Source organism: Fundulus heteroclitus, chromosome 6 (genome assembly GCF_011125445.2).
Source record: "Fundulus heteroclitus isolate FHET01 chromosome 6, MU-UCD_Fhet_4.1, whole genome shotgun sequence".
Taxonomy (NCBI): domain Eukaryota; kingdom Metazoa; phylum Chordata; class Actinopteri; order Cyprinodontiformes; family Fundulidae; genus Fundulus; species Fundulus heteroclitus.
In genome coordinates, this window is record NC_046366.1 from 9,834,020 (window position 1) to 9,858,458 (window position 24,439).

A 24,439-nucleotide genomic window follows, 5' to 3' on the forward strand; every position below is an offset into this window, starting at 1 on the left:
GTAATAATCACAGAGCTGACCTCTGACTAGTTTAAATGGTCTGCACTTAAATTGCCAGATATTCCAGATCGGGGGAGCAGAAGGTTCCGGTAGCTTTTGCAGCTGTGCGCCAAGAGTTGCGGATGTAAACAATCAAGCCTCTGCTCCTCTCTGCCTCTACAGTCCGGTCGGCTCTCAGCAAAGAGCGGCCTGCTAGCTCAACTGTGTCGTCTGGTACGTTTTCATCCAGCCACATGTCTGTGAAGATTGCTCAAAGCCGTCCATCTGACATGCTGCGATTCTCAGCCAGATCTCATCTAAGCTTGTTGGCGGGTAATCTTACGTTGGCCAGGAGGACAGAGCTTGTTTCTGCAGATTATTCAGTTCAATTTACTTTATTTAAAGACATGTCATAAAATCAAAGCTTTTTTTTGGAGGTTCAGCCCTCATCTGCGGTCAGATATCTGATCCAGATGACACCAAAACCCCCTCCCTTCATAAGTTTGTAGGGCAGGTCCCCCTTGGTGCAGACCCCAGACCCAGAACTCATTAGCCCGTATGGACGAAGATGGCGAGTGTCACAGTGAGCAGGGACATTTGGGTGTCCTTTTTCCCCTGAAGAAAAGATTTCAGATAATTTAGATGGATGGTTGAACCTAAATTGAACTGTTTAGAAGCTTAGACTCAGCAGCAGCAAGCAAAAAGTCTAACTGTCTCACCACTAGCAAGGTAACACATCCACCACTCGCACGTCTACACGCTCACAAACGCTGCGTGGAATGAAAGCTTTGCAGAAAGAGGCATCACTGGATATCCAATTCACAGCACGAAGATTCAAATATCGCTTACAGATGCGTTTGTGCAAGCTGTCACTTTTGTTAGAGCTATAAAGGGATAATGGGCCACACCTGGGAGCAGATAAGAAACGATTCTTTATCAGAAACCTAGCTGGCCTCAGGAAACAAAAGACTGTGTGAATATTGCCTCTTGCTCAGTCTGTTCGTGGACTCCCATCTTCTATGTTAACTAAGAGGATCTACCGATCTTGCGATCAACCCAGCTACTTCCTTGCTTTACCAACACTACCATGGCTCTGGAAGACATTTGTAACTTCAAAGACGAGCGTGTGCAACAGCTGTTTCCTTTTCCAGCTTTGGAGACAGACTCCCACGACCTGGAGCTGAAGAGGCTGAAGACGTCTCAGACGCACTGCGGGACGCCACAGCGCGTTTTCGTGCCCCCTCTCCGTCGGGTCGACCCGTCAGAACCGCCGCTGACCGCGCAGAGGCCTTTCCCTCTGTCTCACGGAACCACGACCCTGGGTTTCGTTTTCCAAGGCGGGGTCATCGCGGCGGCGGACACGCGTGCCAGCGCCGGGGGGCTCGTCGCCTGTCCGGCGGTTCACAAGATCACCCCCATTCACTCCCACTTGGTGGTCACCTCCTCGGGCAGCGGGGCGGACTGCATGCTCTGGGAGCGCATCCTGACCAGAGAGATCAGACTGTATGAGCTGCGGCACAAGCGTCGCCTCTCCATAAGAGGTTCTGCCAAGCTCCTTTCCCTCATGCTGCATCCGTTTAAAGGCACGGACGTGTGCGTGGCTCTCACTCTGTGCGGTTGGGATAAGGAAGGAGGGGGAACTGGTCTGGCTCACAACCTGGACAACTCATCCTCTGTGACGGATGCGAGCTCTTCAGCCCCCAGCAGCGGCCCGCGGCTGGTCTACGTGTGCAGCGACGGCGCCAGGCTGCAGGGAGACGTCATCTCCGTTGGATCCGGTTCTCCTTACGCGTACGGAGTCCTGGACGGAGGTCTGAGCTGGAGTCTGAGTAAAGAGGAAGCCGTCTCCTTGGCAAGAGAAGCGGTGTTCAGAGCCACCCACAGGGACGCCTACTCGGGCAACAACGTGGACCTCTTTCACGTCACAGCCCAGGGATGGAGCCAAAGACCAAGGGAGGACCTGAGAGAAGAATATTATCGAGACATGGAGAGGAGGTCCAACCGTGGAAGAAGAAGAAAAAAGGACAGATACGATGGAGAGTAGTTAGATGAAAACCATGGAACCGTGTTGGGCTTTGGAGGAGGAAATGATACATCTAGGCTGAATAAAAGTAGTTTAAAAAACACTTGAAATTGGACTATATCATCTAGTTTTAAAAGTTATGCGATGAAACTTGTAGATAATATGTATGCAACCTTCAGGGGATGTTCCTTAAAGTAATTTTTTTTTTTAAAGTAACATCATAATATTTGTAGCTAACATTCAGGGTATTGTTATGGAACTCATTCTGATTGTTAACCAAAGGTAACAAAGTTCTAACAACATCCAGGGAACCTTCTATGGAGCTTTCCCTGGAGATTTCCTAGACTTCTTAGACACTTCTATGTAACCTTCAGTTAACTTTTGGTTGTTGTTCCCTAAACATTGTCAAAAGGGAGCATTCTGAAAGTTTTATGTAACTTTTAGGGAACCTTCAGGAATATTTCTCTAAAGGTTCCCTGAAGATTACATAACTGAACTTTCAACCTTAAGGGAACATCCTAAAGATTTAAGATAACCTTCTCTGAACCATCAGAGAACTTTCCCTACAGCTTCTCTGAAGGATAGAAAATGTATAACCTTCTGAGGGTGACCCTTGAAGGTTTCCTAAAAAAGAGAAAATTACGGGAACTTTACTAAAGATGAATGAAAAGTTAGAACCTTTCACAAACCTTCCCAGAAACTCTCAGCAAGGTTAATGTTTTTTGGGTTCTCACTACATCCTCCCATTAAATAATTATAAAGTTATCCTACAAGGACATTTATCAGGCCTTAATTATTTGTTTACTTTTTTTTCGACCGAAAAACATGAGTGACTTTTTCACTTCCTCACCAGGCGGTGGCGCTGTGTAATTTTAGCAACCGCGCAGCATAAGCGTTCCTGCTCTGGGCGGAAGTTGCCTGCCCATCGTACACACTCTTTCAAAGATGGCTCTCGCTAGTGTGTTAAGCAGTGATTGTGCGGATTTCTCGTCCGAGTACCGGCAGCCGTTCGCCTACAGCTGCGGTTCCGGACAGAACCAGGGGGAGCATGAGGCGGTACCGGGGGACGGCCTGAGTTTCTGCCTGAAGAACCCGCTGCTCGCTGCCGACGAAGATGGCGTGGAGAGGAAAATCGAGTTTCTGCACGGAACAACCACATTAGCCTTTAAGGTAAGTCCGGTAGCCGCTAGTTGTAGCTCGGCGTCTAAAGAAGAGACCCAATAATCGTAAATGTTTCCTACAGAACATTTCTATCGCTTTTAAATCCTACACGGCAGCTCACATCAGACAGTGAGCCGAACGCTAGCTTGGTGCCGCTAGCTGGGCTAAAAACTGCTTTCTCATGGTGGCGAAGCTCTGAGTCCTCTGTGACTGATGGTTACTGTTATTAGACTTATTAATAATTCATTTATGCATAGCTCTAATTGCTTTATAATGCATTATGTTTTTAATTAGTACATAAACGGTACATCCATGTCTTAAACTGCCCGAAGTGAAAGAAGGGGAAAAAAAAAAAAAAACAACCCCCCAAAAAAGAAAAGCCAAATTTATATAGTTTGGCTCTGTTGTCACCTTTGGCAATAAGAGAGCAGACTGCCTGCCTCAGACGTGTTTATTTCTATTTAACAAGAAATAATCTCACATTAGGTACTGCCAGGAGCTAAAGGGACACGATCCTAATAAGTAAAAGTTAAAATAGATAAATACAACAGCAACAAAATGATGATTATAATAAAAATAAAGAAAATACTAATAAAGTAGGAAAGAAAATAATGTTGAAATGGTAGCAGACACTAAGAAAAATCTCTGAACATTTATTATTGTGTCAATAATAAAGTTCACTTATTAAATGTCAATCATTTAAACTTGAAATATGTGTTAGTAAAACTTTATCGCTCAAGATAAAAATACCAACGTGCTTTACAACTGAAGATAAAAAAACACGAGACAAAATTAAACATGGCATACTTGGTTAAAAATAAGAAATATTAAAGTTAACGGTGGAAAAAAGAACACCAGATATTTACAGAAAAATATGAAATATGAATGATAATACAGCAGCGTTTCAGAGTAGCTAAGGCGTGTGGCTCAGCATCTGAGTAAATGTAAAGCATTCATATTCAGATCAGAACCTGAGCAATAATTTGTATGATTTAAACAGATATTATGTTTGTTGGGAGCAGCTAAGATGACATAGTCTGACTGCAGCCAGGAGGAAGGATCGACGGAGGCGCTCCTTGGAGCATCTGGGATGCAGCAGTCTGTCACTAAAGGAGCTCTCCAGCTCTGTAACATCTCCATGGAGTGGGAGACACTGTCCATCACTGATGGGATTCTCCTTACAGTCCTTTTGTCTCCCACCACCTGCACTGGGTCCAGAGGGCATCCCAGGACAGAGCTGCCCCTCCTGATGAGTTTATCCAGCTGTTTCCTCCCAGCTGTTGATAAGCTGCTGCTCCAACAATCCACACCATAGAAGATGGCTGATGCCACCAGAGTTAAAGAAGCGTCCCTGCACTCCAACACAGTCCTGTGTCCTAACATCCTGCGGTCAGTCGGTGAGGTGATCCACTATCCACTGTAGGGCTGGGTATCATCTAGGATGAGCCGATTCGATACGATTCTCGATACATAGCTCAGCTTGATTTGATTCCAATATCGATATTTATTACTTTGAATTAATGCTCAGTGATTCAATGACCAAAATCAGCCAAATATTATGTTTATGTTCTATTTATTGATCACTGACATATTAACAGGAAAATAAAGTGCATTTGCCTCAATGCATTTAACGTGTCACAGAAACCAAAAATGTGCCCAAACATCTGATTTTAGGGACAAAGGAGCTTCTAAAATCCTGTCGGCCGTTCCACAAATTCGTCTCACTTGCTCTCCTTCGCTGTGAACTGTAATGGTTGCGCTGTAATAACGCCCCCTAGAGGTTGGGAGGTATATCGATATTGAAAGCCAGAATATCGATATTAAATCGTTTTTAAAAATATCGATATTAATCTTTATATCGATTTTTATGCACAGCCCTAATCCACTGGGACAGGTGGTGGTCCACTCTGGGCCGCTCCAGCTTGTCCTTCAGAAATCTTGGGTGGATGGTGTTGATTTCACTGGAAAAATCAAAGAACATGACCCTCACGTTGCTTCCAGGTGGGCCAGAGCTCGATATAGCAGGTAGATGATGGCATCATCCACTCCAATGCCAGGCTGGTAGGCAAACTGCAGAGAATCCAGTGAAGGCCTCACCAGGGAGCGAAGATGGTTGAGGATCAACCTCATCATCAGATGCCATGTTAGTTCTACCGGCTTGTAGCTGTTGAGGTCTTTGGGTGTTCAGTCTGAGGCGCTGGTACCACACAGGTTGTTTTCCACAGCTTTGGTACTCTCCCCTGTTTCAGACTGATGTTGAGGATGTGTCCCATGATGCTACACAGCTCATCCGTCCACACCTTAGGAGCCTGAAGCTGATGCCATCCAGACCTGCAGCCTTCCTCACTTTGGTCTTTCGGGCTTGGTGTTGGAGAACCTCACCGTCACAAGGGCCACAGTAAAGTCCACACAGAAGTTGATGTGGTTTGTGGTGCATTCTGTTACTCCATCTATGTGCTCTGCTCCTCACGAGGACGGCACAGCTCAGCCCACACATTGGAGCTGAAGCGTCTCCTCCTGTAAAAGTGGAAAAGCCGTCGTCACGGCAGCTTTTGGTGATGACACATTTATATTGTTCTGCTTTGAACCACAGTTTGTTGTGCAGTTGGTCTTGAAAAGTGTCATTTTAACATGATCCTTGATCAAGTACTAACTGATCTAGGTTTTAATTTAAGAATTTGTAAATAAAATCTACATATAAATTTTAATCCATCAGATAATCTGATGTTACACTGATTCCATGATGTCAGCTTTGCAGTTGATATGACCTTAAACCTTTGCTACCACTACATCATTATATTTATTTTTATGTTTAATCGCTGCTGCTATGAAATCCTGATGTCTGAACCTGGTTCAGTTGTAAAGAAAAAAACTCCAACTATAAAGAGTCACGCTTTAGAGACCCATAGAAGAAGAAAAAAAATTGTAGTTTATGAAAACCTCCAGATCCTGTAGATTTGGCAGGGGAATACTGGTGGAAGGCACCACTGACTGCAGGTCTAGAGTTGAAGCGTTGAGTTGAGTTCACTTACGATGCGCTCCACTACGGGATCTAAACTCCCAGCATTTGACGTTTTATATGTTCTGAATCTCTGCTGGGCGGACTTCTAAAGGTGGATTACCCCATAGGGAGACGGAGGAGTTTCTCTACCTACAAAGACGTAAACATTGCATTTCCACTTTTTTCTGGCAGCTCTACCAAGAAACCATACGATTTTACATCAATATAGGTTTCATTTATTTCCTTTTACTCTGAAAAACAGAGATTGCATCCACCTGACCCGTTTAATTCACAATACGTGTTTAGACAATAACATTTCTATATTATAATGGGATGCATTTCTCACTATGAAGATTCTGTTTCCTGTATTGCAATATATGATTAATCAGAAAGTTTTTTTTGTTGTTGGAGCTGTAAATCAATTTCTAGTCTAATTCAGTCTTATGTATTGGCCGGTTTATATTTGTACCTTTTATGACTGATGCTCTCAGGTGGAAAACATTATATCTCTTTTACAGAGGCAAAAACTGGGCTCTAGGTTTAACAGAGGATCCATAAAAATAAACAGGCATACTCTTCTAATAATGTAATCGACATAACATTTAATGTCTGAGCTATGGTCAGACTCGAAGATATGTAGCTGTCTAATAATAATAATAATAATAGTAATAGTAATAATGTAATAATACATTTCATTTATAATGCACTTTACATTTCAAATAAAATCTCAAAGTGCTACAATAGCAGGGAGTTAAAAACGGTTCCCAAAGTATAATAAAACAAAAACACAAAACACCATAAAAGCAAACATTTCTATGCGCTTTAAAGACTCATAGAAGATGAAGAAAAGTCTTAGTTTATGAAAACCTCCAAATCCTGTAGACGTGGCAGGGGAGTACATTTGTCTTAGTCACCAGGAGTCAGTGTGCCTGAAATCTCCTCAGAAGCTGAACATGTTGAACATGCGCTACGTAGAGCCACGGTACCTTCACACGTTAAGCACTATGAGCATCACCGGGACTCGTCTTACATCCGCTCATACCCGACCGCTTCTCATCGTGGAACGCGTTGATTTACCACGACAGGTTTACCGGGGTTTAGGAACCAGTCTTTGCTGCGACTCCAACCAGCGTCTCCTCCCGTTGTGTCTCCCAGTTCCAGCACGGGGTTATTGTGGCGGTGGACTCGCGGGCCACGGCGGGCTCCTACATCGCCTCGCAGACGGTGAAGAAGGTGATCGAGATCAACCCTTACCTGCTGGGCACCATGGCCGGCGGCGCCGCCGACTGCAGCTTCTGGGAGCGCCTGCTGGCCCGCCAGTGCCGCATCTACGAGCTGCGCAACAAGGAGCGCATCTCCGTGGCGGCCGCCTCCAAGCTGCTGGCCAACATGGTGTACCAGTACAAAGGCATGGGCCTCAGCATGGGCACCATGGTGTGTGGCTGGGACAAGAGGGGCCCCGGTAAGTATTCTGCTCGTCTTCATCAGCAAAGGGGAGCATAAAACCGGCGCCGTCAGATTCTGTGAATTGTTTTTGCTTTTGCAATTACTGCCTCAAACTCCAATATATTTTATTGGGATTTTATGAGAAAAACACAAAGTTGCAAATATCAAGTGGAAGGAAAATGATGCAAAGTCTTACTTTTTTTTCCTTTGCTAAACGTCTAAAAGTTGCGGCATGTTTGTGTGCTTGCTAAGTAAAGTTCAGCAGTTTTAAGACTAAGGTTTTATAACATTGTGGCAAAGTTCTCAACATTTCAATAAAGTGTATAGAAAATATTCTCTCAGGGAGCTAAACGCTCAATCCATCGTCAGGTTTTTATTCGTTAAATGTTTAGGAAACCAGGCACCGTCTTCCTTCTGCTCCATAATTATGCTCCTGCTTTGTGTTGAGCAGATAATCCCTGCAAAATGTTTAAAAGTTTGTGGCTGTAAGCGAGAGGTGGATAATTACTTTGCCAGGAAGGGATTGCAGATATGAAAACAAATGCAAAACGTATTATTTATGTAATCTTTGTGAAAAGGTGGTGGTGGGGTTGTAGTTCCCCTCGTTAGCCAGTAGATGGTAGTGCAGCTCCTCTTTATTTTTCCCCTCTCAGCCTGTTTATTTGCCAAGCTGTGAATCTTGGAGGCCGCCCCGCTGCAAGGCTCTACATCACAAGGTGTGTTTAAAGAGGCCGCCACGGCGACACGGTAATGGGAAATCGATGATCCCGGGACTGCGGGGCCGGCCAGAGAGCAGCCGGATGACGGGCGGCGGGTCTCGGCCCCGGACAACCGGGTCACGCGTATAAATGGCACGACGCGCCGCTCCGATCAATGCCAGCTTTATCTTGCGAGGCTAGAGGCCAGCGTCAGCAGCTCGTCAACAAACGCGCGGCTCACGCTGAACCCCCAGCAATCAATTGTGCAGATAATGATCCTGTTATGAGTTCAATAGGTCAGGTAATGTAAATATGTCAGATTTTTTTTTTCTTTCTTTCTTTCTTCTTCTTCCCCGGCTCTCGCTGCGTTGGTGACTAAGTGGAGAGGTAAATGTCATGGAAATTAAATCAATCACTATAAGGCAGAAAGCTCATTACGCCAACCACAACCACGTCAAGAGCACTTATTCCCCAGATGGAGTATCTTAAGCTGCGTGCAAAATAAATGGAATAAACGCCACGCTAAGGAGCCTGATGAATGCGGCTCTGCGGAGCAACATTACATATTGTGACACTTGTAATCAGCGTACAGTTAACGGCTTTTATTCCAGCGGAGGAGAGCGGCGGCGGCGTAATGTACGCGCTCCTTTTCGGGGGGGCAGGACAGCCTCGTAATAGGGTGGCGTGTGAATAATCGGGCCTCGTTAAAGGAAGGGAGGGTGCCGTGTGATTATTAACATTCAACCATTGATTATTATGCAAAAGAAAGCAATACGAGTAACGAATAACAAACATTTTAGAGATCACACCCACTGTTTCTTCCTTGATTTAAGAGTTGTCAAATTTGTAGATCTGATCAATTTTAGAACTGCTCAAATCCTTTATAAAGCAAGAAATAACTTACTTCCTGCGCACATACAACAAGTGTTTTCTGATAGAGATGGAAGGTATAATTTAAGAGGAAAATTAAATTTTAAAACTAAGTATGTTCGAACAACAAAAAGAAGTTTTAGTTTATCAATTAGCGGAGTGAAGCTCTGGAACAGCTTGCCTGAAAACATTAAACAATGTAAAGGCATCCAGCAATTCAAAAAAGAATATAAGAAAAGTATTTTTGATGAATACAAAAAAGAGTAATATATATAAAAAGTTGGTATACTGTTTGTTTTACTGTAAATATTTGTCCTTTATCTCCATGACACATGTAACTGAGGGGTAGGGCTTAATAAGCTTAGGCTTCATCCTACTCCTTTTTGAAACATGATGTATGTTTATGAAGTATTAAATGTAAACATTGTTAAATCATATCATGTTCCAAAATAAACAACAACAACAAAAGCCTCGTCAGGCGACCCACGTGGCAGACGGTCCCCGGAGGCTGACGTAACAGCTGCCGTTTCACCACATGCGCCCCCCCCCCCCCTTTTCTCACTTTCAAGCCGCTTGTGTATTCTAGTCTGGGGGGGTAGTAGGGGTAGGGGGCGACCCACTTGATGGCAGCCATCCATGCGCCACGCTGTGCTCCTCACCTACATCTTAATACCGTTATTCCGGCCAGCTTTCCACACGGCCTCGTTTTTGTCTCTCCTTTAAAAGCTGCGCGCTCCCTAAAGGAGCACACACGTCCGTCTTTCCGCCGCGTCAGAGCGGCGGGGAGCAGATGCCGTAGAGCGAAGCCGCGCGGGCGCCACAAAGCCCCCAGGTGTGCGCTCTCGTACGCCGCTTCTATACTTGGACCCCCTTAAAGAGTCCTCCACCACCTCCGTCAGCCACGCCACTCGACGAGCGCGGGCCGCCTTCACGGCTCCCTCTGCCTGCCTATTATGGTTTTAACGAGTCCCTCACAGCCTCCAAGTGGAACAGGCAGGTCCTGGAATGGCAAATTACCCCTGCGCGTACGCCGGCGCTGGATGATTATCATGGCAATCTCACCACAGGCTTAGGAAGCTGCAATTTGCCAGCTGAAACCAATACTAAGCTTTCTTTCTTTTTTTTCTTCTTCTTCTTTTTTTTGTTTGAATGCCCTGAAAAGCAAGTGGCTCTCGAGCTTTAATAGACCGTCACTAGTTAAGCCGGGAGTCGGCGGGCGGCGGCGCGGCTCCATCTGCATGTGTTCCCGACTCGTTTTCACAGGTTTGTGCTCTGTGAAGGCGCCGCAGAAAAACATGCCTTTTCGCAGGCTGGCTGCCTCCCGCCGTCCGTGGGCGAGCCGCGCAGGCTGCCGCTCGTCACTCCGGAGCCGGACCCGTGGGGAGCGGGTGTCACGGCTCAGAACGCACGTGTGCGGCAGCAGACCGTCCCTCACGCGTCACGTCAGGGCCGCTGGACGTGCGTGTCTCACATCCACAGGATGCGAGCGCGCTGCCAGCATTGGCTTTTATTTTGCCGTCCTCCCAGGTGAGGCGTGAGCCGCAGTTACCTGGACAACTCGGGTTATGGGTCGATAGTTAATTTTTGGCCTGTTTGCAGGGAATCAATAAGATCCAGAGGGGGGGGGGGGGGGCCTCTGGGCGGACGGCGTTATGGGCCGCGCCTCGTCAGCAGGTTGCGCGGCCGGCTCCATTTTACTTGAAGAAGATGCAGCTGTTCGTATATGCCAGCCCTCGCTTCACTTGGAGGGGTTGCAGCTGCTCTTATTTTCCTCTCAGGAGGACGTGTGTGTGTGTGTGTGTGTGTGTGTGTGTGTGTGTGTGTGTGTGTGTGTGTGTGTGTGTCTCTACAGGCTGTTTTGTGGTTCACCGTTTCAGCAATGCTGCCAGAGCCCAACACCTGAATCAGGGAAAGTAACTCCTCAGAGATCGTCTCCTCACCTTCCTGACCTACCTTTTGTCCTCTGTCCTCAGGGCTGTACTACGTGGACTCGGAGGGGAACCGGGTGTGCGGCGACCTGTTTGCGGTGGGCTCCGGCTCCATGTACGCCTACGGCGTGATGGACAGCGGCCTGCGGCACGAGCTGACCGTGGAGGAGGCGTGCGAGCTGGGCCGCCGCGCCATCTACCAGGCGACGTACCGCGACGCTTACAGCGGGGGGCAGGTCAACCTGTACCACGTCCACGGCGAGGGCTGGACCAGGGTCTCCCAGGACGACGTGCTGATGCTGCACCAGCAGTACAAAGAGAAGGCGTAGCTGACCGGGGGGGGAAAGAAGGAAGTGGCGAAAGGTTTTCTAAAGTCCGTTCTTTGATATGTTCTGAAAAGTTAGCAGAGAAATAAAAAAAAGGACTCCTCTTCCCGTCGCCTTCCAGTTTTATCACTTCTGTTACTCGTGGCTAGCTTCCAGCTGTACGCTGTGCATGTTCACAATGCCAGCGAGCCCCGCTCACCTTGTACAGATTCTAATTTGCGGGGCTGCAGAGCGGCCGCCGGTGATTCACACTCGCTTAATGCAGCGTGGGAGTATTGTGGCGCTCACCCCGCGAACCTTTCATTTCACATCCTACCCTTGAAAAGTACAATACCTCCTGCAATAAAACCCGTGTTCCTTCTGAAGAGTGTTGGCGTGCTTTTTTTTGTTCGACCTTTGGTCACAGGGCGTATAGTCACACCAACAAAAGCGACCACTCTGCTTTTGGCAGAAATTTTATTGATTGATTTCTTGTTTAATGCTCAAAGCCCATTGTGGGAGAACCCCCTCTTTATTTCTTTATTTCTCTTTTTTTTGTGCTGAGGTTAACCATCAGAAAAAAATACAGTACAATAAAGAAACCGAGCTAGTTGTTGAAAATCATGGACCAGAAAACACTTGAAATCTAAAGATTTTTTAACTAAAAAGCTGAAACTGAGGCAAACTCAGTGGTGTCTGTTTAAAGCTGTCCAGTTAAGGGCATCATGGTGATGTTCTGGACATAAACGGGTAAAAAAAAAAAACACCACCGATGTTCCAGGAAGGCAGCTTTAAGTACAGCGGTTGGTTATTTGGCAAATAATAGCTAGATTAGAAACCCAGCAGTCAGGAGGCGCTTGCTGCTGATCCTGTGTAATGAAATCATTAATTGAAAGGGGAGTGGGTTGAAATATTAGCAGCGTGGAGCGCCACCTGCGGGGTCATTTTGTTCTGGGGGAGAAAACGGGTAGCTGCCAAATGTGGAAGTGAAACACACGCTGCTTGTTGTCCGTTCCTACCTGACATCCTGAATAAAGCGGGTGGCTCCTGGGGCAGCGCGCTTGATTTAAAGCTGGTCGGAGAGGAGAAAACGTACAGGAGAGCAGAAAACTGATGGTCTGCTCTTAAATCTCGGATGCCATCACTGGGAGAGCCAAACCTGTCAGAAGGTGGTCGACTCCAGGCAGCTCTGACTCCAGGCAGCAGGAAAGGTGAAAATGGGACCAGATATTGCTCCAGGGAAGCTGCGGTACTTCAAGCGTTTCCCTGTTCATTCAGTAAAAGTTGCCGCTTGTGTAGAAAAACACACACACACAGCTATTTTCTTTTTAAATAAACAAGTCTTACATTCAACTTCTCATTCTCTGTAGAATGTCAACAAAATTGATATTCACTAAAAGTTTTCCCGGGGTTTGAATTTGGAATCGTGTGCCATTGTTCCCAGTTCCTAGTTTTAGAATAAAAGCTTTCGTGGATCAAGAAAGCCATCGCACTACTTCAACGTATTCCATAAGAGCACAGAGCAGAATCAACTATTTTGTTTCAGCTTGGAAAAGGAAATCATCCAAGTGTCCCTTTGACCTTGCCAGGTTTCATCAGTGGGAGGATGGCTCCTAAAGTCAACAGAACTACTTTGTACAGCTTTGTTTACAGGAACGACGGGCTAAGGTTGCACCTCTGCTGATAGGAATCAGACCTGATTATATTCTCATCTTAGTTTTTTTTTTTTTTTTTTAACTCTGCAATTATCTGGAATACAACAACGTGTGGAATTTCTGACGTTTTGGCCCAGATTTACAGAAAAGCTGCCATTTGATTTGAGGCACTTAATAATAATGAATCTGAACTGCTCTTTTTTCCAGGGTGGCATGATTGTAGCAAAAAAAACAACAACAACAACTCCAATGCCAGGAAACGCAGGGTCAGAACTTGCTGTGGGTTTTATCCAAGTCCAAAAACGTAACGTTAGCTCCAGGATCACCCTGTTAAAACAGGATTTAATTTGCCTTTGGGATTAATTAAGTATTTTTCAATCGACTTGAATTGAATCAACCCATCCTACTGGTGATTTCAGGTAAAGTGGAGGAATTTGGGCGCGGTCCTCTGCCACTGTGGCAGCTTAACCAGCCCAGGGCATGATACTGCCACCACCTTGCTCAGCACTTGATACATTTGAAAGCCCCGCCTTATTCTCTCTACTCCCAGCTGTTTGTCTTATTTGACCATGAAATGTTTCTCCAAGTCATTTGGCTGGCCTGTTTTCACTAAGTTGGTGACCTGGTGGGGTCCTGGGATCCCAGATGTTTGACACTTCAACACACCTGGATACTCCAACAGGAGCAATCAGATCAAAGGTGTTTTTTTTGGAATGGGCAAAGCAGGTTACGTTATGGCTGAGCGGATTCTGAACTCTTTTGAGAAACTTTAACGCAATGCTTAAAAGCCAGATCTGTGCCAGCTAACCAGCCAATCTATCTGATTCCTTTCAGGTCAGCCGAGATAAATGTGGAGTTGCTCTGAAAACCAATAAGGTACAATTATCTAGTTATTAGTGGGGGGTGTATGCATATATTTTGGGGTTTTATGTGTCTGACCGCGGATAGATTAAGGAAACTCAAATTCAAACTTCCGCACCTAATTCTAGTTTTGGAAATGTATTAAAGCTGTAGAATCGTTGGAATAACAACGGTTCAAATGCCTTTTTTTTTTAAAAACACCCATAATTGTATATGTAAACTTTTCATCAGCATGGTGTTTAGCGCCAGCGCCTCCATCTTTTTTAATGAAGTCGTTTTTTATTGTTTTTTTTTTTTTTTTTTAAACCGCTGTTTGTGTTTACATTGCCGTCATCTGTTCCTCCAGCTGTTGGGATGTGGAGGTACAGCCGAAGCTTGCTTTGTCTCCTCTATATGTTCTGCATGCGTTGGCAGCGAGCAGCTCTGTCTAAATAGCGGTATTTAATTGCACACCACCAGCCCCCAGTAATTGTGCCTCCTGAGTTGTAACAGTGTGTTTTCTCCCCTTCATTGATAATGCTTTCCTTCCTCTGCTCACGTTGCACAAATGTGTCTTTTAATTGGTAGGGGAGAGGAAATTTATTCTTTAATTCCTCCCTGACACACTTTAGTTTTTTTTTTTTCTCCCCCCCCCCTTCTCTCCGTGGAATGTTCTGTGCCACCCTGTCATGGTGTTTACAATGAAACTACCGGCACTGCAAAGCGGGTGCCCCTCCGCTGGTTTTTATGCTTTGTAGTAAACACTAATAAAGGGAATTGGGTGGAGGGCTGAGACCATGGTTAAAAACTAGTTTCACAGGTGACTAGCTGGCAGATGGAAACGAAATAGGATTTCGATAAATGGAAATGAGCAAATCGGGTGTGGGATGCTGCTGCTGCTCCGGGTAAATGAAGTGATGGTAGCTGCAACGTCAATAGTAGCACACACTGATGGAGAGGTTGGGGGGGGGGGGGGCCCTCAGAGATATGCTAAACAGCCGCCGAGTCGTAGTCAAGCTTTTCAGGGACGCCTGCCCCTGGAACGTCCTCTGTGGACGCCCTAACAAGCTACGACACGGATGGAATATGATTCTACATCAACGTCGGAAAACTTGAGAAAATCCGATTTGCCAGCCCCCCATTCGATATCCAGGAAAGTCGGAGAAAGCCTGGGTGGATAAAAAAAAACATAAGAGTGGCATTTTAAGAGGGGCCAATTCAGCTTGATTCAGCAGTTGTACAGTGTATTATTATACAAGTATCTGGCTGATTACTTTAAAAAGCTTTGGATACATTTTTCTTTACAAAATCTTTAAAACCCAGAAATAACACCCGAGTAACAGCGGTTCAGTTACAGAAATGCAACATTCACCCTCACTCACCTCTTCAGTAGCTACACCTCGGTAGCACAGAGTTGGACCCCGTTCAGAAGTGCATTAGGACTTCCCGGCAGAGATTCAACAAGGTGTCAGAAACACTCAGAATCTTTCGGTCCACTTTCACGTGGCGGACGCGTGCCATTACTGCGGTTTTGTCGGCTGCAGCTCCGCGATGCCAATCTCCCGCTCCGCCACATCTCAAAGGAGCTTTATTGGATTGGGCTCTGGTGACTGCGGAGGCCATTGGAGTACAGTGAACTCATTGCCATTCATAAAAAAAATCATGGTGCGTTATCCCGTTGTGCGCCGGGGGGGCCATAAAAGGGACGGTTTAGTGGTTGGCGGAGATTGAGTGCTTATCTACCAACACGAGTTGGCCCGCTTAAAAGTCTGACAGAATTTCAAAGTCAGTTTTTCGTACGTGTTCGCACCCTGGAAAGGTCGCCTCGCCACTGCAGGAGCACACATCCATGGACGTAGATGCCCACATCAAAACACAATTTAGAGAGGACGCCTGTTTCTGGACTGTGGGAGAAAACCACACGTGTGAACAGTGTTAACAACTGGGGCACTTTGCTGATCTGTTCGTTTCATCATTTAGATTAGTGGGAGAGAATCTGTGGACATTCATTTTAAAGTGTTGCTACAGATTCTTAATTGGCTTTCAGTTCTGGGCTTTGATAACCAACAACCAAGCATGCTTTGGTTTAAAGCTTTCCAAACTAGCAGCTCTGGTGTAAAAGGTTTGGGGTCGGTCTGCTGGAAGGTGCTGGACCACCGTCCCATACTCAAGCCTTTTGCTGGGTTTTCTATTAGTATTTTCCATAGTTAGCTCATTCATCTTACTATCAACTCTGACCAGCATCCGTGTTGAACCAAAGCATAGCCATGGAACTCTACAGCTCCTCCAGAGCCACCGCGAGCCTCTTGGCTGCTTCTCTGATGCACTCTTTTCCCGGCACGCCGAATCTTTGGGGTTTACGATAATAGATTGAACAACAGTGTACTCAATGTTCAAAGACTGGGTTTCCCTCCTGGATTTGTTATCTCCCCCCGGTGTGGCACAAGCAGAACGTAATATACGAATGTATAGACAGTTTTAAATGTAATTTTCTGTCACTTTGCACCTATTGTCACAGAAACACAAATAGTTTAATAGCAGTTATAAAATATTAGCTACTTTTAAAAGAACAATGTGATTTTTTATTAGCTGGAAACTATAGATGCAGATGCATCCGTCAAATCCTGGTTCCGCTCTTTTCTGACCCCCCCACTGACCTACCCGGTTCTTAACGTAACGACTTTCAGACTGGTGGAGAATGTTTCCTTAAGGCCTCAAGCTTCACAAATTTAGTTTTCCCAGATTATTCATTTACCTTGTTTTTTAAGTTCACACGTCGGCTTCAAGGAACTGAATAAAAAAGCAGCCAAAGTCCAACGGAAACCGCCGGGTTGAGAAAGAAAAGAATGGAATTGTGAAGAAAACAGGGGGTGCTTTGAAACTTCTGCCTTGTGCTGTATATGCGTTAACTAAAACGCCATGAAAAACAACCCCATATTTATGTGAGTCACAGAATCAGTCCATCTTCGTAACAGCGGGCATTCCAACTTGCCTTTGACTGAGGGAAATGACAGGGTCACCACCTCTGGCTCGGGTCCTTTAAAGTGTCCATAACGGCCAAGCAGACTTTTGTTTTTGCACCTCAGGTTCACAAACCTGTTTGTCTAGGTGTGCATGTTCTCGCCTGCCCTTTTGCCCCGTCCTGTTGTGCATCGGGGTAACATTTCTCGCCTGTACTTTTTGTTTCCCGGTGTTTGGACTCAGCCATCCTCTCTGTGTTAATGCCTGACCTTGGCACCGGACCAGCAGACGCCTGTGCGGTGCCGGTGCAGACACCCGACCATGTCTGGCAGGTCCGTCGCCAGGTATTTCCAAAGCGACCGCTGTTATCTGTGCCCGCTTTCAGAATAGCCTGACACTTCAAGGTGGGGTAAAGTGGTGATATGCTGGCGAGGCATGACAAAAAAAAGAGAGAGATGGAATCGGGTGCTTTTTTTAGCCCAAATTTGACTGAACGCGATGAAAAAGACCAGCTGGCAACATTAAAAGGTGCCAAGACTATGATTTTCACACTGTCAGAAAATAACCCCTGTGCCCACATTATGCCATCTGTCAGGTGGTCATACATGATTTCACTCTCCAGCAACTGATCGAATCTGAACAGTCATAATGAAGCTCCGACAGCCTCTTTTTGGATTCAGGGACACCTTGAATACGAGGTGTTGTTTGCTATGATTTGAAGCTTGGACTTTATAATTGGATCTTGAAAAGAGGAAAAAAAAATAAAATAAATAAAAAACACCCAGCGCAGGAGTGCGCGCGTCTGGTGATTGAGTATCTCACAGCCATTGTTTATTCCTGTTGATGCTTTACCCTATCGGGGAAAAAAAAAAAAAAAGAAGCAAATGAGAAGTCTATTTGGCTTGGGTAATGACTCCTGGCTGGCGGCCCCTTGTCCAGCCTGAGGGCTCTCCGGGTGTCATATAATCAGCACCCCCAAGTCCTTAAATGCGTACCAATTTTGACAAACAGCGAAGCTGGCATGAGGATAATTGTGTTTGTGGTCTATGTGCATCCCCTTCCTCGCTGGCACAAAAGGCAGCTGCTGCCTCGCCTCATCTGAGAGGTGCTGTTTTTCATCCCTGGTGATGACAGGCTCACTCTTGTCATTCCCCCCGCGTGCTTGCCTTGGCGGTCCAAACTCCAGACCTCCCTTTCTTTCCTTTCCCCTCTCCTTCTGTTTTTTTTTTTTTTTTTTTTTAGCAACTGCTATTTTTTACTTCTTTGTTTTTTTTTTTTGTTTTGTTTCTTTTTTTGACTCGATTAATTCAGTGACACGGAAGAATACGGGCCGGCAAAGTAAACACTGGAGCCCTTGAGTTGTGTCCAAATTGAGTCGGTGCTTGTCCGTTTCCCAGCAGGCACTTAAGAGCTTCTGCCAGCACCTCTATTGCCGCTCTTGATGATGATGATCATGCGGGCGATGGTGAGGATGAGGAAGATCACAATCTTATACTACAGCGGCGCTCCGCTCCTCCAGAGGCCCGGAGCAGTCGGCTGTTTATCCCTTGTCATGACACCTGACGGTATAAATGGGGCCTGTCTGTTTGTTTTATCGTCAACGATACCAGGCCTTGGCTCCCAGGCAAACAGAGACAGGGTCAGGGAGACTACAGCTAAAGACATGGCAGTAAGAGCGATGGTGGCTGCCATGGTCACTCCACTTTCTCCCATGTGGCTCTTGGCTTTTTATTATTCTTTCTTTTGTAGAGCACTTCGTCCTTTAAAACACGAGGACCGAATCCCCCGGGGCACTGAAAAGTGAATTGGGGGATTGTGTTATTTTCCTGTGTATCAGCGGGTTTTTTTCCCCCCACAGCTTCTTGCTGTTTTACTGGCAGTTTATGGTTCTGATAATGGGAACACAAACATTTGTGTTGATAACTAGCGCGGTGAAGGTGTTGTTTTCCTGTTTTCCGACCAAACTTCTCTGATCAAGCGTTTCAGAATAAGCGACACCTTCCTGAAGATCACGTAGCAACAGCAAACTGTCCAGGAGTGGTAAAACAAAATGCAACAGGAGTTGGCTTTTATCCCCCCACCATTTGCTTTTGAAAGAAAGAAAAATGCACACTTATTCATTTGCACTGCATGCTTGAAGTAAAAACGCTCAAATAAACGACAAGGCCAAAAGATTTACAAAATTGCTGCTGTCGGATAGCTGCTGTCGCATACAATTTTCTTTCCCATTAAGTCTCCCGCACACATATTCACATGAGCAATTTATATTTGTGAACATGGTCCTTTGGTGTGTGAAAGCATTAAAAGCAGAGACGTCGATTATTGTTAGCTTGTATTGCTAATCATAATTATTAGCTCTGGTATAGAAATGCTACCCAGGCTAATTGCTAATAGTAGTTAGCCTGGTTAGCACTTCTACACCCTATATCATCCATACCTTCTGTGAAATCTCCAGTCATTCTCCAGGGCCCTCAAGTATAAACTATGCGTATGCACAAAAATCATGCGGTGCATTGCTTCACGCACAACTCAGGATGTATAAAACTTAACATCGCGTCAAAGTATGTGAGAATGTGCTGAACCCACGCAAACTTTTTCAGGTGACAGTAACAAATTACTAAAGTTGTAAAACTCCCCCTAATACATTGAAATGTGATTCTATTCAGTTTCTTCAAACATAATGAGCATTGAACCTGATGTGTTTTGTGACTCAGGGCTTTTATGGTTTGAACCCCTACAAATAAACTGAATCACATTTAGCCTCATACACTAACATAGCACACATAAAAAAACCCCGATGGAAACGATTTCAGCCGGACGTAAACTTCAAATATTCCTCTGTTTTTGTCAAATGTAGATGTAAATGCACACTGATCTGTGCGAGGAGCATAAAATGCATGCACAGTAAATTATTTAAAGGGCACTGTCGTTCTCTGCACTAGAAAAACAAAACAAAAAAAAAACGTGTTGGATCAACAGATTAAGGCAAAAACAGTGTGATGATTCCGAAGGTGGACAAGGCGGAGACGATCACACACGTCTATAAATAGCTGCGTAAAGTTGAGCGTAATTGTGGAGCGAATGCAGCTTTGGCACTGCTGGAGGATATTGTTGATGAAAGAATGTGGAGGGAGCATGTTTTTTTTTAGAGATTGTACAGACTTGCTGGCAAATGATCGCGAGTGACTTATTGGCCAACATAGATTGCCCAGAGCAATCATCTTGGAGCTGTGAATGAACTGGCATCTGTGTAACAGAGGGGCACCGGGAGGAGTCCTGTGTTGCTGGTGCCAGTTCAAGTTCCCACTGTGCTTGAATTACTTAACACCAGAGCATTTCAGAGGGAGCTGGCTGACAGGTCAGGTACGTCCCAGTCATCCCTGTGCCGTGTCATGTCTACAACATGGGGCGGCCTCATCCGTACGTCGCCCAGATACAGGTACATATAGCTCCCCTACAAAGGGACTGTACAGGCAGAAATAAATTGCGATTGCACCAAGGAGCCGACTTCCAAATACGATTAGAGCTACCAACTGAACTTGTGTCGCTACAAGGGCACCGTCTGTAAATTAAATTGCTTTTGTTAATAGAAGGCAGTTACAGTATAGTCAATAAATGTGCAAGTTATATGTGATGCTTAAATGTGCCTAACAAATATAGTGGCACACTGTAGCGTCATATTTGTGCCGCCAATCTGAGTGCGGCAATTCTTTTAAACTGTGGAATAGTAATAGGCTACTGTTGGGAACATACTTCAGGCCGGAGCCATTCGTGATGACTGGCTCCTAAATACGTTTTATCACTTTATGTAACGTCCTGAATCGGTTTCATTGTTCCTCACATAGTGTGTGGTGACAAGCGAAATAGATGTACCGGAAACATATTCACAAATGCACAGCCACTCTCTTTATGTTGGACCACTGTTTTTAGATCGTCCATTGATCCGCTTTCTGCTGCTGCCACGTTCATGGCAGTCGTCAATGTCTGCCACTTGTTTGATTTTATTACTGATACCAGTGGAATGAATTACAAATGAGGTTGTCTTGCCTCCACTTCTGAAACTATAAGTATTCTATTTCATATTCTGTAAATCTCCTCTATTTCCCCCTTCCTGACCACCATAATTGCCATGGTTATTTGGACATTATTTGGTGGGCACCTACTGCCTATTTATAGTACTTTGCAAATTAGGATAGGTGTAAAAGAAAGGTGTGTGGTAACATTTGTTTTATACATTTGAATTATTTTGTGCGCTACGAGTTTCCGAACTTCTCACTACTGCCACCTTTTGGTATGAAAGCTGCACACTGTTTTGTGCATGAGGCCCCAGGACCTTGTCAGGACGTTAAATGGTCGGGATTGTATCTTACTGAAACGTGAAGAGGCTTTGAATTTGCAACTTTACAAGAAAATGCCGTACGCACAGTTCATTGTTGTCTACTTGAGTTTCCACTGGGGGGTTTCTTGAAATATTCTTCACTGTACCTTTGTCATGAGTAGTTTTTGTTTGAGGCAAGGATCTGTCTGCTTGAACTATTCATCTTTTTTTTAGGCTTATTATCTTCACATTGTGGCTAATTTGCTTTATACAAACATAAATAGTTGCTTACAACATTTTCTCTGAATACTTCTAAAGATAGCCCAAGTACCAGCAGTGGATTTAGACCTAACCCTGCCGTGAATGTTAACACACTGCTCAAAGAAATAAAAGATAGGCCGGGTATTATGGACAATTGATCTGATCAGCTCAGTAGTAGAGGGGGTTGATAATCAATGTCAGCTGTTTTGGCATCAATGAAATTAACAACAGGATCACTAAAGGGGGAAGAATGAGATGACCCCAAAAACAGTAATAGTTTTGTAGGTGGAGGCCATAGACGTTTTTTTCACCCCCTCCTTATTTTGACGACTTTTCTTTAGTCTTGCATTTGAGCAGGGTCCGTGATTTCAGAATATGTCCAGTGCAGGTGACAATTTCATCCAGTTTCCTCAGTATCAATAATTTCATCAATATCATCACATCATGGGGCATCTTTTTGTTCTTAACATATTACTCATTCCTTATCTGTACACACATCCAGCATGATTCCTTTTCCAGTTAACATCTGATGGGTTTTCAAAGAGTTCTTTAGATTTTTTTGAGAGCAGTGGAGTTGAACTTTGACGAGTCGTTGTTAGAAATTACCAACCAATCAACCATCCCAGATGTATTTATTCACAATCTCAAGGCGATCTCAAGAGCAAGAACTCAAAAAAAATCACAGACCCCCATCTCCCCGCATCCTCCTACACCCCCCTTCACCTCTGTGTTCACCAGTTTCTTTTTTCTTTGTTACATCATGACATCCGGTGCTTCCTGCCTCCCTCCCTCCCACCGGCCTGATCCCGTTGCAATCAGCGCCACCTTCGTCCCTTCAAACCAAAACCAAAGGGGGAAAATGAAGGAATTAATTACCCACCCCAGAGCTCGATACTCTGGCTCAGCCCTTTCAGCTTCCTGGCTCTCCATCGACTGCAATCGTAACTCAGCCTGGGGGCCTGGATGTGAAGGTAATAACAGTGGGTGCCCGTCCAAAACGGACGAGTGCTTGCTGATGAATGATTTTGCCGGGGCCGGATGTGACGGAACCGAAGTGAAGCAGCCCCTGAGACCCTTTGACATGACTGACACACGGCTCCGGCGGCGGGATCACTTCAGAACGAAATAATTTATGACATTTTCATCCGGAGGTTGGAGTAATACCAGAAATTAGTGAAGTGCTCTTCTCTGAAAGTTCAGCTTCTCCGAATGAAAACAATGGGCCCAGTTGTGTCCGCTGTGAACGTGACAGAACTGATGGCATAATGAGTGTGAGAAGCTAATGGGGCGAAACACCGAAATGCCAGTTCAATTCAAGATCGGGGCCCAACTTTGAACAACATTGTAACATTAGAAATGTCCTCTCTGATCAATATGGCTCTCGTGTGGTAGACTAAAAAATTGAGGCTTCTTTTAAACACAACAGCTTCTCACTTCCAATCCCCCACTGTCTTGTAATTCCTTCCTCTCACTTTTGTTTAGTAGCTTTTCTCTCGAGTCGAGTGTTGACTGCCCCAGCAGATGTCCCTCCTTTGTGCTACTCAGCCTCTGATGTTCTTCTAAAGGACTGGTACACAATATATATATATATATATATATATATATATATATATATATATATATATATATACTCTGTCGCTGTCCCTTCTCATGCATTACCATTCTTTGCTGTAACCCTAAACCCATTCACTCTGTTTGCCTCTATCAGTGACTTCTCCTTATCCTCTTATTCTATACCCCGCATCCTGCTTCTCTGCCATTTTCTCCTTTTTTTCTGCCCCACTGCTTTTCCACTATCCGCCCTCCCTCTATCTCATTCTTTCTCCACTATCCCTGTCTCTTTTTTCTCTTTCCTCCCACTTCCCCCTCCTAGGCGTTTTTGCTCACGATCATTCTGCTCTCATTACATTGATGGCTCTGATGATTCACTTGAATGGTGCACTTTCTCCTTCTGTGCCTCTCCAAGGCCCTTTATCTTGCAGTCCTCTCTCAGACAAAAGTACTTTCTCTGTGGGCACCATGACTGCATGGCACCTGCTGCTGGGTCGCGTGACTCCTCCCTATCATTATATATAGGCCAGAGAGAGATAAGCATGCTGACGTGTTCTTTATTTAACCCGGACTCCCTGGGAATGGATGTTACTGCTGGAACAAGTTAAAGCAAGCTGCTGGGGTGCATATGTGTTAAATATACACACCGGCGTATGTGGAAGACAAGTAGATTTCGTTTAGGCTGCTCGGGTAAGAGACTTCTCTTTGATCCTGGAACCTGGCATTAAGTACAAACTCTGCACTCGACCTGAACCACCATCCTCCTCATAGTGCAAATTTCCCACTTTGAGTAATACCTGCGGAGTAGCTGACTCCGGTTTGACTCTGCTCCCACTCACCTGTTACTCTCAGTTGTGCCAACGTGCAAACCGCGTTGGCTCAAACTCTAGCTTGCTGTATACTGATGAGAAACCTACGTTCTCAGCGACGAGCATAATGCTGACCATTCCCTCATCAGTTCCCCTGACGCATTTTCACGTCCGCATTATTTCAACACTTTTAACCCAAACAGTTGTTTTGTTGTTGAGTCTATTCACAGATTGAGCATAAGCAAAGATAACTTGTTCAAACATGTTTTGCATTTGGAAAACAGCATTGATATGCAACACACACTGCAGTAATATCTTTTTTTAATGCCCAAATGGTGCACTTATAGTACCCAAAGCACAGGTTGGCCATGAGGTGTTCAGTTATAGAGGAGCTGTCAGAGGACTCCGGCCTGAGTCAAGACTTTAATGACGTCTGAATTGATTTCAAATAATAAAAGGAATTAGATAAAATAAAAGAAAGAGACTGGCAACTTGGTTTGGAGTTTGCTCCTTTTCAATTATGATATCGTCAGGACTTTAATCTCTAAGTGTAGAAATACTTGGATTGTGCCAAAAAACATTTTCAAATGCGGCAGAAGATTAATTTGCTGAATTGATTTAATTCCTTTCATT

At 45.0% G+C, this 24,439-nt stretch overlaps 2 protein-coding genes across 2 annotated transcripts; both read left to right on the forward strand.

Annotated features, from left to right (window-relative positions):
- The first annotated feature begins 981 nt into the window (after positions 1-981).
- On the forward strand, positions 982-2,146 carry psmb11a (proteasome 20S subunit beta 11a). The gene has a single exon (XM_012868408.3). It carries the CDS (start codon positions 1,067-1,069, stop codon positions 2,021-2,023), a length of 957 nt encoding a protein of 318 aa, XP_012723862.2. The 5' UTR covers positions 982-1,066; the 3' UTR covers positions 2,024-2,146.
- A 757-nt stretch (positions 2,147-2,903) lies between these two features.
- On the forward strand, positions 2,904-11,797 carry psmb5 (proteasome 20S subunit beta 5). The gene is made up of 3 exons (XM_012868409.3): positions 2,904-3,172; positions 7,320-7,626; positions 11,152-11,797. Exons 1-3 carry the CDS (start codon positions 2,948-2,950, stop codon positions 11,433-11,435), a joined length of 816 nt encoding a protein of 271 aa, XP_012723863.2. The 5' UTR covers positions 2,904-2,947; the 3' UTR covers positions 11,436-11,797.
- The last annotated feature ends 12,642 nt before the right edge of the window (positions 11,798-24,439 follow it).